The sequence below is a fragment of the Impatiens glandulifera genome, chromosome 2 (assembly GCF_907164915.1).
Source record: "Impatiens glandulifera chromosome 2, dImpGla2.1, whole genome shotgun sequence".
NCBI classification, from domain to species: Eukaryota; Viridiplantae; Streptophyta; class Magnoliopsida; order Ericales; family Balsaminaceae; genus Impatiens; species Impatiens glandulifera.
Genome location: NC_061863.1, coordinates 3479989 through 3493528, shown reverse-complemented (window position 1 = coordinate 3493528; position 13540 = coordinate 3479989). Strand labels below are relative to the sequence as shown.

Below are 13540 nucleotides of genomic sequence, written 5' to 3'. Positions count from 1 at the left end.
TTCGAGTAATTTAAATACCCATTTTTTTGGGAGCAAAATCGGGTTCGGTTCAGTTTGGGTCCGGGTCGGGTCCTCCGAACCCCGGAAATTTGCCATGCCTAGATCTGAAGGAAGCTTTCCTAAGCCCTAGATCGAAGTCTAGATCGCTGTAACGATTTCTTCAAAAAGATAGTAGTCGAAGTTCTCCAAAATTCTTTAAATAGGTTGTGACTATTTAAATCCGAGCTAGGTCGGTTTCATAGTTGAATTCATCTTCGGATTTTCTTTTGAAGTTCTTCTTCGTTTTTGTTTTTTACTTGGTAGACTAGTTCAATGGTGGATTTTGACTTATAATCCTAGTTTTATGGTAAGTTCCTCTGGCCTCACGAAAAAGATGAACAAAACGACGTCGTTTTGTTTAAATAAAATGCGTCGTTGCGTTCCGTTGGCCTTCCGTCGGTCACTAAAGTGTCTGGGCTAACGGTGTAAGGCCCTAAAATCCTATTTTTCTGTACCTAATTCAACGTAATTTCGGTCATAAATGCAGAAGTGCTAGGATGCCTTTTTATCATGACTATTGAAATGGTGATGTAAAAGTCGGTCATACGGTCTCGGTCCCTCTTTACACATGCATCTCCTGTACCATGCTCTCTACTCCAAATCTCCCTTCACCTGTCATTAAAAACCATGGTTGAGTTCCTACATCACACAAGCATAGTGAGTCGATAGACCCATCAAACATTTAAAAGAATACATTAAAAGACAGTTATACTACATTGCATACATGAGGGTTTTTAAGGGTATATCATCATTACCGAATATATAGTTACATCTTGAGCACATGTTTGGCCCTTTACTTTCAGAGCTGATCCTGAAAGTTAGGAATCCAGTTTGAGCACATATTTGGAAGGGAACTTTTCGGAGTCTATCTCTAAAGTCCACAACCTGTTTGGACACATGTTTGTGTGGGTAGATATTCTGAGAGCTCATCTTTAGAAGTCAGTCCCATATTATACTGCCAATATTTTGGAATTAGACTACCAGAGCTCATTTTGGTAGCCCTCCTCCCATACCATCAATTCCTTCATCATTATCACTTTGATTCCATATCCCTTCTATAAAACGTCATTCTATAGAAATCATGGACATGAAATGAAAACATGCTTTGAAAACATTATGCATCGTTTATATAAAATACATGAATAAATAGCATTGTGTGAGTTTTAAAAGATAATTTAGAAAGATGGCTGGCCTGATAATTCATAATCTGCAGGATCATCGGTCGGACCACTCGGGTCCTGGGTTCTAGTATCCTCGGTCCTAAGTCTCAGCTAGGACCGATGATTCTCGGTCATGAAAAGCTGATTTTTGGGATGTTACAAACGGGGTTAACGTCCCGATAGCTGATCCCGTGTGGACCCGAACGCGCACTACTTTGGTTACAACCGGCTATGCGGCGTGTTTCTAGGCGTTGGATCAAAATCTAGCGCTGATCCGATGGATGAAATATCTGCTGCAGCTAATTCCCTTATTTTATACCAAACTAGATTATCAGTTTTTATTTTTAATAAAAGGGTTATTTAAAATTGAATTTTTACCATTTTTTTCATTTTTATTCACCAAATTAATACACAAATATTTTTGACAATATAATAAAAATTATGTTTATTTATTTTATTTTTGAGTATTTTTGGGTATTTATTTAATTATTTTAAGCCATAAATTATACAAAATTTATGTTTAAAATTATTTCAACCCCTTATTTTAGTTTAATTTGGGTAAAATAAATAAAATATTTTACCCAATTTTTTTCTTCTAATTAGGGTTTAATTATCACAATAGTTAATCCTAATTTAGTCTTAATCTCTCTTTTTGATTATTTTGAATTAAAAATATTATTTTAAATTAATAATATTATTATAAATTGGGGTATGTCAAATTTGTATACTTACAACAACAATCTCTTTTTGCCTAAAAAATAGACCCAACACATTCTTGAAAAATCGTCGATAAAAGTGATAAAGTATTGGTTACCTCTGGGAGATTTTGTGGACATCGGACCACAAATTTCGTTGTGAACGAGCTCCAACAATGCTTTTTCTCTCGAAGCTTTCTCTTTCGGAAACGTCTCTCAATGGATTTTTACAAGAGCACATGCCTCACAAACATCATGATTGTCTTCAATATTTGGCAACCCATACACCATATTTCTTCTGCTCAGCAATTTCAAGCTCTCAAAGTTCACATGCCCAAGTTGTTTATGCCACAACCATGACATATCTTCAACATTAACCTTCATCGATACACAACTTGCGGGTTTAAGATTAAGTGGAAAATTTCGATTCCTCTCCATCTTGACAACCGCTATCAACTCTCTATTACTTTTCTTGTCAAAAATTTTACAATAATCATCAATGAAGTAAAGTGTATGACTATTTTACATGAGTTGCCCAACACTTAGTAAATTTTGAGCTAAATTCGAAACAAACAACAAATCATGGATTAACAATTTACCTTTCTTTGAATCTACTCTAATTGTACCTCTTCCATTTGATTTTACCAAAGCACCATTACCCATTGTGATTCGAGTTGTGTCTCTCTTGTTAAGTTTGCAAAAAATCAACCTGTCTCCGGTCATATGATTGTTGCACCCACTATCAACATACGACTTGTTATTATTTTTGCCGATAGGTTCTTGACATGGAAAAAATATGTTTCCATCAATTTCACAATTCTTTTTCTCCTCGGTGTAATTGGCTTACTCTTGACAATCTTTTTTCATATGACCAAACCTCTTACAATTAAAACATTGAGGTTTACCTTCGTGATAAAAATTTTCTTTAACGTGACTCGATTTTTTTACAATGATGGCAAAATTTGTTATCATGGAAGTTTCTTCCTCCCCCTCGACCACATCCTCAACCTCTTTCATAACTTCAATCATCACGAGAATATTGACATTTACTTGAGCTTTCAGTAGAGTCTTCTTTTACACTCACTTTTGATTGAAAGACACTATCGAGGGAAGCTTTAATCTGACGTTTCATCTATTGTTCATGTATTTCAAGAGGACCTATCAAATTGTGAATACTAAGTGACGAGAGGTCTTTCATTTATTCAGTGATGACCACCATATTGTCATACTTCAGAGAAAGACTTATCAAAATCTTCTTGCAAATCTTTTTTGTCGGTCATGTCGTCGCCAAAACACTTGATTTGGTTTACAACGTCGATCACCCTTGAGAAGTACTCTTGTAGAGTATCTTTCTCATTCATCCTCAAATTTTGAAACTCTCGTTTGACAATCAGGAGCTTCACTATCTTCATTTTGTCAGTCCTTTCAAACTTCTTTTGCAATATATCCCATGCTTCTTTAGATGTATTAATTTCAATTATTCTCGGAAAAAGCTTACGAGAGACACTTTGTTGAATAATAAACAAGGCCTTCGCATCCTTCTTTTTGTTCTCCTTTAACTTTTTATCGGAGGACCGATCTGATGATCCTACGACATTCGGTTCTTTAGTGTATCCGTTCTCCACTAAATCCCACAAATCTTGTGATAGAAAGAGTGTCTTCATCATAACACTCCAATAATCATAATCTTCTCCGTCGAAAACGAGTTGGGCTCCTCAAATCGGCAAAGCATCTTCTAACATCGCCACGAATCAATCTCAAAGCTTTGATATCATATATGTTGGGTTTAAAGAGAAAAATAGGGAAGAGAAGATACAAAATAAATGTTTTATTTTATTTGTGATATCTCATCCATACCATCCTTAGGTAATTATATAAACAAGATAAAATCTTCACATACCCTATGATTAAGTAGCACAACCTTTTATATGCCCTTTATCAATACTACTATTAATTAAAAGAAACATTAATTTCAACATAGTTGACTGAAGTGATGTTTAAATGTTATTAACGATGAGATGGTTGTGGTACAAAATGCTCTAATTGAGGTCATAAAATTAGTACAAAAATGTTAATTAGGGATATGTGATGGTTAATATGTGAATGAGATTGTTAATTGGCCGAATTGACGATAAAAAGCCTATAATGATGAGATTGTACAAGATGTTCGAAATATGATCACGAGAATAATAATGAGAGTTCGATTGAGGAAATAATGAAATATGTGGTTGTTAAATAGTGAATGTGAGATGATTAGTTAGCCAAAATAATGGTAAGAAGTCGATAATGATGAGATGATTGAGTACAAAATATTCGGAGTAGGGTTAGGAAATTAAGTACTAAAAGTTTATTTGGAGAACAAGAAATAATGGTAGTTAAATATATATGAATGAGTTTGTTCGCTTAATCGAAGTGAGTAAATGTTACTTATATGATGAGATAGTTTAATATAAAATAATCAGAATGAGATTACAAGATTAGTTGTGAGGACTCCGTTGAGAGTAACAAAATATAATGGATATCAAATATGTGAATGAGACTGTGAACTGAAATAATGAGATGTTAATAATATAATGAGATAGTTTAGTGTAAAATACTAGTTAAAAAAATAATATTTAAAAGATATAATGTTGTTATTTTGTTTATATAATTGACTGTGTAAACAAACGGAAATTCTGATAATAATTTATAAATCAGTGCGAGTTAACCTATTTTAAAAAAAATTGGAGTGTTATAAATTATTTGAATTTATATATAACTTAAATTTAACAAAATATTTTTATAATAAATATATAATCAACTGTTTTAATATAATATTATATGACTGTTTTTATTTATTTATATTAAAATTATAAATATAAATTAAAATATTTATAATACAAAATAAAGTAACTTCATTTATACCTACATTCATGTTAGTGAAATTTTTTTTTAATAAGATTGGAAGGCATAATACTTTTATATTAAAAAATTAGTAAATTTAACCTTAAAAATTTATTTGTTTTATTAAATGAACTGTATTAGAAGATGGGATGCCCGACTTGCTTGATTTAGAGATGATCCTTCATACCACATCCAAATAAGCTTGAATTAATAACCTCATTTCAACTCAATCCTTTTCATGAAAATTGAATATAAGAATTCTTTATCATTATATATTGTATTAGTCACAAGTAATTACATTTTCTTTTGGCAAATTGAAAAAAAAATTGTAACTAAATTTTGATTTGGATGATAAATTAATCTTATTATTGACTACAAATTCAAAACATGATGTAAATTATTATGATGAGGAGCTACTTGTCTGTCCAATTGTAAGGCCTTGCTCACATTTATATTAATTATTAAAATATTATTTATTTCTTCAATTCAAATAAACTTATTTAATGAATTATATAAATAACTTCAATGAAGAAGGTCAGAGCTAAGTTTTTTCCAAAACCTATGTCCAGTTCTCATTTTGGTTGCAATTAATTAATAATATATTTTGAATTATTTAGGAATACTTATAGGCTTGAAGTTGAATTATAAAATTTTAATAAAAAAATATATTTAAATTAATATAATCGATTAGTAATTATTCATATAATTCAAACCTAACAATGTTAGATCTTTAAAATATTTGATTTTTTTTTAAATAATAAATGATTGGAATCCCATTTTATATATAGGAATAATTGAAAATTTAAAATAGATAAAATAAATAGACACCGTTGAGAAAAAGGTGAAATTTGTTTGGCTTGTGACCGTTGAGTCCAAAAAAAATACTAACAAATGAAAACAACACATTTATTAGAAAAAAGATTGCCAAGTTTAGACATCCCCAATTCTAGGCGGAGACTTTTGCAATACCTCTCAAACTATCTACTTCCTCTCCTTTATAACATAGCCCACTCCTCATTCATTCTACACAATATTGTAACCTCATCTCGAACAAAGATCATTCATCAATGAGTTGCCGTTATGGGGCACTTCCTCGAAGCGTCGCATCGAGCGGCCTTGTTCTCTCCTTACTCGTTATGCTCTTCTTTGTATCTTCTGCCTCGGCTTTGTCTAACATGCAAGCCAATTTGATCACACGTCGTCAACTTTTATCGCTACAAGAAACCGGTGACTTCCCCGATGATTACGAAAGTAAGGTCAAACTCAACATAACATTCCCAAATCCGAGACTAAGAAGGGCCTACATTGGCCTCCAATCTTGGAAGCATACATTCTATTCCGACCCGACAAATTTTACAAAGAATTGGGAAGGACCGGATGTGTGCAATTACAATGGCGTGTTTTGCACCGCAGCTCTAGATGATCCTAGTATCAATGTTGTCGCGGGTATTGACCTCAATGGAGCTGACATTGCGGGGTACTTGTCCGTTGAATTGGGGCTCTTGACCGATCTTGCTCTTTTCCATATAAACACGAATCGATTTTGTGGGATTATTCCTAGGAGCTTTAGGAGGCTCATAATTATGTATGAGTTTGACGTTAGCAACAATCTATTTGTTGGCCCTTTCCCGACTGTGGTCCTCGAAATGCCCAAACTCAAGTTTTTGGATCTTAGGTACAATAACTTCGAAGGTAGGTTACCATCGGGTTTGTTCGATAAAGATCTAGATGCAATTTTCTTGAATCACAATAGATTCACGGAGAATATCCCCGAGAATATGGGTAATTCACCGGCCTCGGTTATTGTCTTTGCGGATAACGAATTCACTGGTTGTATTCCCGGAAGCATTGAGAAGATGGGAAAAACACTGAATGAAATTTTATTTACAAACAATAACCTCACAAGTTGTATACCGACGGGTGTCGGGTCGTTAGTAAATGTAACGGTTTTCGATATTGGATCGAATGAAATAGAAGGGACGTTGCCTGAGACACTCAAACAATTGATCACAATTGAACAAATGATATTGTCGGATAACAGGTTGACAGGATCTATTGCCGACTACATTTGCAATCTACCAAAGTTAAGCAATCTCACATTCTCTTATAATTACTTCAATGAAGAAGCCAAGTCATGTGGAGATGGATCTAGAAAAGATGTTGAGATTGTTGATACAAATAATTGTTTACCAGACCGATCTGAACAAAAATCTCAAGACACTTGTAAGTTGGTTGTGGGCAAGCCCGTTAATTGTGGCAATTGTGGCGGTGGACATGGCAATGCTAACGGGGGCAGCTCAAGTTCTCGTACTCGTCCTTCCACGCCCACACCAAACCAACCCTCGTCACCAGCCACCCCTACACAAACCCCACCACCTACTCCGACAACACCAGCTCAATCTCCACCTCAACAAGAAGAACAACCTCCGCCACAATCTCCAACTCCTCCTAAAGAAGAACAACCTCCGCCACAATCTCCAACTCCTCCTAAAGAAGAACAACCACCACCAAAAGCTCCAACTCCTCCTAAAGAAGAACAACCACCGCCAAAGGCTCCAACTCCTCCTAAAGAAGAACAACCACCGCCAAAGGCTCCAACTCCTCCTAAAGAAGAACAACCACCGCCAAAGGCTCCAACTCCTCCTAAAGAAGAACAACCACCGCCAAAGGCTCCAACTCCTCCTAAAGAAGAACAACCACCGCCAAAGGCACCAACTCCTCCTAAAGAAGAACAACCACCACCAAAGGCTCCAACTCCTCCTAAAGAAGAACAACCACCGCCAAAGGCTCCAACTCCTCCTAAAGAAGAACAACCACCACCAAAAGCTCCAACTCCTCCTAAAGAAGAACAACCACCACCAAAGGCTCCAACTCCTCATAAAGAAGAACAACCACCACCAAAGGCTCCAACACCTCCTAAAGAAAAACAACCACCACCAAAGGCTCCAACTCCTCCTAAGGAAGAACAACCCCCGCCAAAGGCTCCAACTCCTCCTAAAGAAGAACAACCTCCACCAAAGGCTCCAACTCCTCCTAAGGAAGAACAACCCCCGCCAAAGGCTCCAACTCCTCCTAAGGAAGAACAACCCCCGCCAAAGGCTCCAACTCCTCCTAAAGAAAAACAACCCCCGCCAAAGGCTCCAACTCCTCCTAAAGAAGAACAACCACCGCCTAAGGCTCCAACTCCTCCTAAAGAAGAACAACCACCGCCAAAGGCTCCAACTCCTCCTAAAGAAGAACAACCACCGCCAAAGGCTCCAACTCCGCCTAAAGAAGAACAACCACCGCCAAAGGCTCCAACTCCGCCTAAAGAAAAACAACCTCCGCCAAAGGCTCCAACTCCTCCTAAAGAAGAACAACCACCACCAAAAGCTCCAACTCCTCCTAAAGAAGAACAACCACCGCCAAAGGCTCCAACTCCTCCTAAAGAACAACAACCACCGCCAAAGGTTCCAACTCCTCCGAAAGAAGAACAACCACCGCCAAAGGCTCCAACTCCTCCTAAAGAAAAACAACCACCGCCAAAGGCTCCAACTCCTCCTAAAGAAGAACAACCTCCGCCAAAGGCTCCAACTCCTCCTAAAGAAGAACAACCCCCGCCAAAGGCTCCAACACCTCCTAAAGAAGAACAACCACCACCAAAGGCTCCAACTCCTCCTAAAGAAGAACAACCACCGCCTAAGGCTCCAACTCCTCCTAAAGAACAACAACCTCCGCCAAAATCTCCAACTCCTCCTAAAGAAAAACAACCCCCGCCAAAGTCTCCAACTCCTCCTAAAGAAGAACAACCACCGCCAAAAGCTCCAACTCCTCCTAAAGAAAAACAACCACCGCCAAAGGCTCCAACTCCTCCGAAAGAAGGACAACCACCGCCAAAGGTTCCAACTCCTCCGAAAGAAGAACAGCCACCACCTAAGGCTCCAACTCCTCCTAAAGAAAAACAACCACCACCAAAGGCTCCAACTCCTCCTAAAGAAGAACAACCTCCGCCAAAGGCTCCAACTCCTCCAAAAGAAGAACAACCCACGCCAAAGGCTCCAACACCTCATAAAGAAGAACAACCTCCTCCTAAAGAAGAACAACCCCCTCCAAAGACACCAACTCCTCCTAAAGAAGGACAACCCCCTCCAAAGACTCCAACTCCTCCTAAAGAAGGACAACCCCCACCAAAGGCTCCAACTCCTCCTAAAGCAGGACAACCCCCGCCAAAGTCTCCAACTCCACCTAAAGAAGGACAACCTCCGCCAAAATCTCCAACTCCTCCTAAAGAAGAACAACCCCCGCCAAAGTCTCCAACTCCTCCGAAAGAAGGACAACCCCCCCCAAAGGTTCCAACTCCTCCGAAAGAAGGACAACCCCCGCCAAAGGCTCCAACTCCTCCTAAAGAAGAACAACCCCCGCCAAAGGCTCCAACTCCTCCGAAAGAAGGACAACCCCCGCCAAAGACTCCAACTCCTCCGAAAGAAGGACAACCCCCTCCAAAGGCTCCAACTCCTCCGAAAGAAGGACAACCCCCACCAAAGGCTCCAACCCCTTCCAAAGAAGGACAACCCCCACCAAAGGCTCCAACCCCTCCCAAAGAAGGACAACCCCCGCCAAAGGCCCCAACTCCTCCTAAAGAAGGACAACCCCCGCCAAAGTCTCCAACTCCACGTAAAGAAGGACCACCTCCGCCAAAGTCTCCAACTCCTCCTAAAGAAGAACAACCCCCGCCAAAGGCTCCAACTCCTCCGAAAGAAGGACAACCCCCACCAAAGGCTCCAACTCCTCCGAAAGAAGGACAACCCCCACCAAAGGCTCCAACTCCTCCAAAAGAAGGACAACCCCCTCCAAAGGCCCCAACTCCTCCTAAAGAAGAACAAACACCTAAGACTGATACACCTCCCATTGCTGGCCCAAAACATAGAGAACGCTCTCCACCTCCACATGTTCAACCACCAACTCAATCACATCCACCACCAACCAATCCTTCCCCAAAACCTTCTCATGACCAACCAACACCGACTCCACATTCACCAACACCTACACCACCTACACCAGCTGATGATGTCTATATTCCACCAGTCTTGGGATATAAATATGCATCACCACCTCCACCACAATTCCCAGCTTACTAAATTAAAGATGCAGATTATAAACAATTCCCTTTTTCTTTTCCCGTTTATTAGGTTTTTAAGTAATTATTAGTACATGACCAATTTCATGATTAGAGAATTTTGTAAAGATCCCTCTCTCATTTGATAAAGACATGTAAGATATAGTGGATTCATAATCCTTCAAAGGAGCAGACATTAGTTATAATTGATTTATTTTGATATGTATTTCATTAGCTTATAAAGTTATAAGGCCCAATATATATATAGCCATTTCTTATTACTTTTGTTGTCCATGTTCTTTTCAATTTCTTAAATATATAAAGTTTCCTACAATTATTTTTTTATAATGTATTATCATTACATATAAGATAGTTAAAATAAATCAGCATTTAAAATAAGTCAAAACAAAAAAAAAATTAATAAAACAAAAAAACATTATTTTATATTATGCAAGTAAACTAAAATTATATTATTTGAGCATTTTTCAAGATTCGTCTACTACAAATTGAATATAAAATAACTTTTTTTCTTTTACTCTAAATATTATCAATAAAGTGTCTAAAACAAAATTACTCTACATAAGAATTTTTATAGTAAACTAGCAAAAAGTCAGCGCACGAATGTAAGAATGTAAGTTAACACGTATATTAACTAAAAAAACATAAAAAAAATTAAAAATTATAAAAGAAAAATTAAATTTTCTGTTTTTTTCGTCTTAATAAATCTTGGTTCGGCGAACAATCACTAAATGTTTGTAGTTGCTACTTAAATCCACCATTCAAATGTATACCTTTGTGTTATTTTTTGAGATTCTAATATAAATAGATATTATAATAGTTAGTCTAAATTGTAAACATAAGAAAAAATATACGATAAAATAATAAGTAGAATGAATATCAATAATTGGATAACATTTTTTACTACATTTTTTTAAGGTTGTAAGGATCGTAATTGAACACAACACAAGGAATCATAAGTTCTAATTTCTCAAAATTTATGACTATAAATATCATTTAAAAGTCCTACAAATTTGAGACTATAAATATCAAACAAAACTCATATTCATAGTGGAGATCAATAAATACGATTGAAATCATCATCCGATAAGGATTTAGTGGATCTACACATTCAAACAATAAAATTGTTGTTCGAAATTTCTCTTTTGATGTTCTTGCAGATAATTTCATTTTAAATAGAATAGATGAAAAAGTAATAGAGAATAAAAGTATAATATCAAAAGGCTAAGAGTTTGGTAACATTCTCAATAAATATCTTATTATTTCAATTTCAAATCACCAAAATATAGAATAGTAACAATAAAAATAAATAAGTTTATTATCAAATGTAAAGACAATTACATATATAAATACCAAAATAATGTAGATAATGAAAACCAGTAATATAACATTAAAGTTAAAATATGTCAAAAAATAATAATAATAAAGTTAATAATAATAATAATAAAAATAAAGTATTCATTGTTTATGAATTTACTTATACCACCTAACAATTTGTCTAAAATTTTATAAAATAAAACTCATTTTTTTGTTGTATTAATTTGTTTTATTTGATGTTAATTATTTGAATAAATTATTAATATATATGAATTTAAGGTTGTAATAATATTTAATATCCGTTAATTTTATTTCCATTAATTAGTTATAAATTAGAATGAAACTGAATGATTTATTTTATGGATGAGAGGTTATAATAATATTTATTATCGTTAGTGAACATATTCAATGTGAGTATATTTTTTACAATTTAAATCTCCTAAATAATTTTCATAATTAATATTAATATTTAATATAAATCTCAATAATTATATATGACTTTTTAGATGAGAAGAGTTTATTTTATTTGAATTTATTTATAAATAATCAAATTATTTAGATGAAATATTTAATAAAAAATATTAATATATATATAGATGGTAGGTTATATTTATTGAGTTTATTTTTACTAACATTTATTTTTATAAAAATAGGAGTATCAAAAATTAAAATATACCATAAAAATAGAAGTTGCACAATAAAATTAAATTCATATATAAAACACATTATTATTTCATTAAAATTAAGAGTATTAAACAAAATACTTGATTTTCAATTATTCCAAGTTAGTGTATACATATGAAGATACAAATCTAGAGCTATAAACACAATTATTTCAAAATTAAAGTATTTTAAGTAAACAAACATTCAGAAGTACAATAGCTTGTATCCAGAAGTATAATGATCTACAATGGCTGAAAGTACCTGAAATAAATTAAATAAAATCAAGAATTAATATAATAGAAAAATTAAAAAATCTTTTTACAAACAAATTTTATCAGATTATGATAAAATGATCTAAATTTCTAACTTACCAATGCTCACACCTCCAGGCATGATAACACGATTATCACCAAAACAACTTTGCATAACCATGATAGCACCATTATCGCCTTGAATTCAATGAACCCATCGTCTCCATCTAAACATCAATTGAAATATTAAAAATCAACCTATTAAAGTGATGACTAAAAGTACTTGAAACCAACCAAACAAATCGGGAATTATTATATATAAAGTAAGACTTAAGGAGAGACGAAACATAATAGAGAAGAAAAATTATATTTCAAGAACTAATAAAAATATATGATAAGAAGTTTAGACTTGAGCTCAAGAGTTCATACCACATTACACAAATATGGATCTTCTTTGAAATAACTGAAAGTCTCGTTCTCGTCAACAAAAACTCAAGAAAAAAATATTCATTGCATCAATAACAAATAAATACCTTTCAGAATATGTATAATTAACAACTCTCTATAACAAATAAATATATCTAAGAAAGAAAAAATACCTATGATGATGATGTGAATCATTTTGGAGAGAGCATGATTAATATATGTAATATTTTAGAAGAGAATTCATTAGGTTTATTTTTAAAATAATTAATAAAAAAATATTAATATATATATATATATATAAAAGAGTAACCTACATAGAATAATTAATTATGAAACTTGGTTAATAGAATTGATGAAAAAATATATATTTTATATATTATTAGTGTGAATATATATATGGTAAGGGATAGAAAAACAATTAAATGAATAGAGAAAAATATATATATATATAAGAAAGAGAAAATACTATGATAACGATGTGAATCATTTTGGAGAGAGCGTGATTCACACCTCCAACATTTTAAATTAAGCGTCATTATATATATATATAGATATGCAATTTATTTCGATTCAAATTATCTTTTTAATGTTGATTTATATCTATGTATTATTAAGAAATCAATTCTATTGATGGAGGACGTGAACCACTAATTATGATCAAAATATCGTTTCTTATTTATCCTTTTATTTATTTGTCGATTAAAATCTAAGAAATTTATTAAAGTCGTTAAGTTATTCATAATTGATTAAATGTTACGGATATATATATATATATCATACTTAATATAATAAAATGACTTAAATAATTATATTTATGGATAGAATCACACAATTTTATAAAATACAAACATAACTAAGATAAAATTTAATTGAAACAATATAAGGGTTCATAAAATAATAATAACTAAGGAAAAAAGTTATCTTTATTTGAAATAATTGTAACTCGAATTTGTCGAGGTTAAATGGAAAAAGTTATTAATTATGTTAATATAT

General features: G+C 33.8%; 1 protein-coding gene across 1 annotated transcript; it reads left to right on the top strand.

Annotated features, from left to right (window-relative positions):
- Positions 1-5840: 5840 nt before the first annotated feature.
- Positions 5841-9894, top strand: LOC124924156 (pollen-specific leucine-rich repeat extensin-like protein 1). The gene has a single exon (XM_047464232.1). The coding sequence runs from the start codon at positions 5845-5847 to the stop codon at positions 9892-9894; it is 4050 nt and encodes a 1349-aa protein (XP_047320188.1). The 5' UTR covers positions 5841-5844.
- Positions 9895-13540: the final 3646 nt, after the last annotated feature.

What these genes read in the sequence shown, in the direction of transcription:
- LOC124924156 (XM_047464232.1), top strand. Translation starts at nt 5,845, where the DNA reads ATGAGTTGCCGTTATGGGGCACTTCCTCGAAGCGTCGCATCGAGCGGC.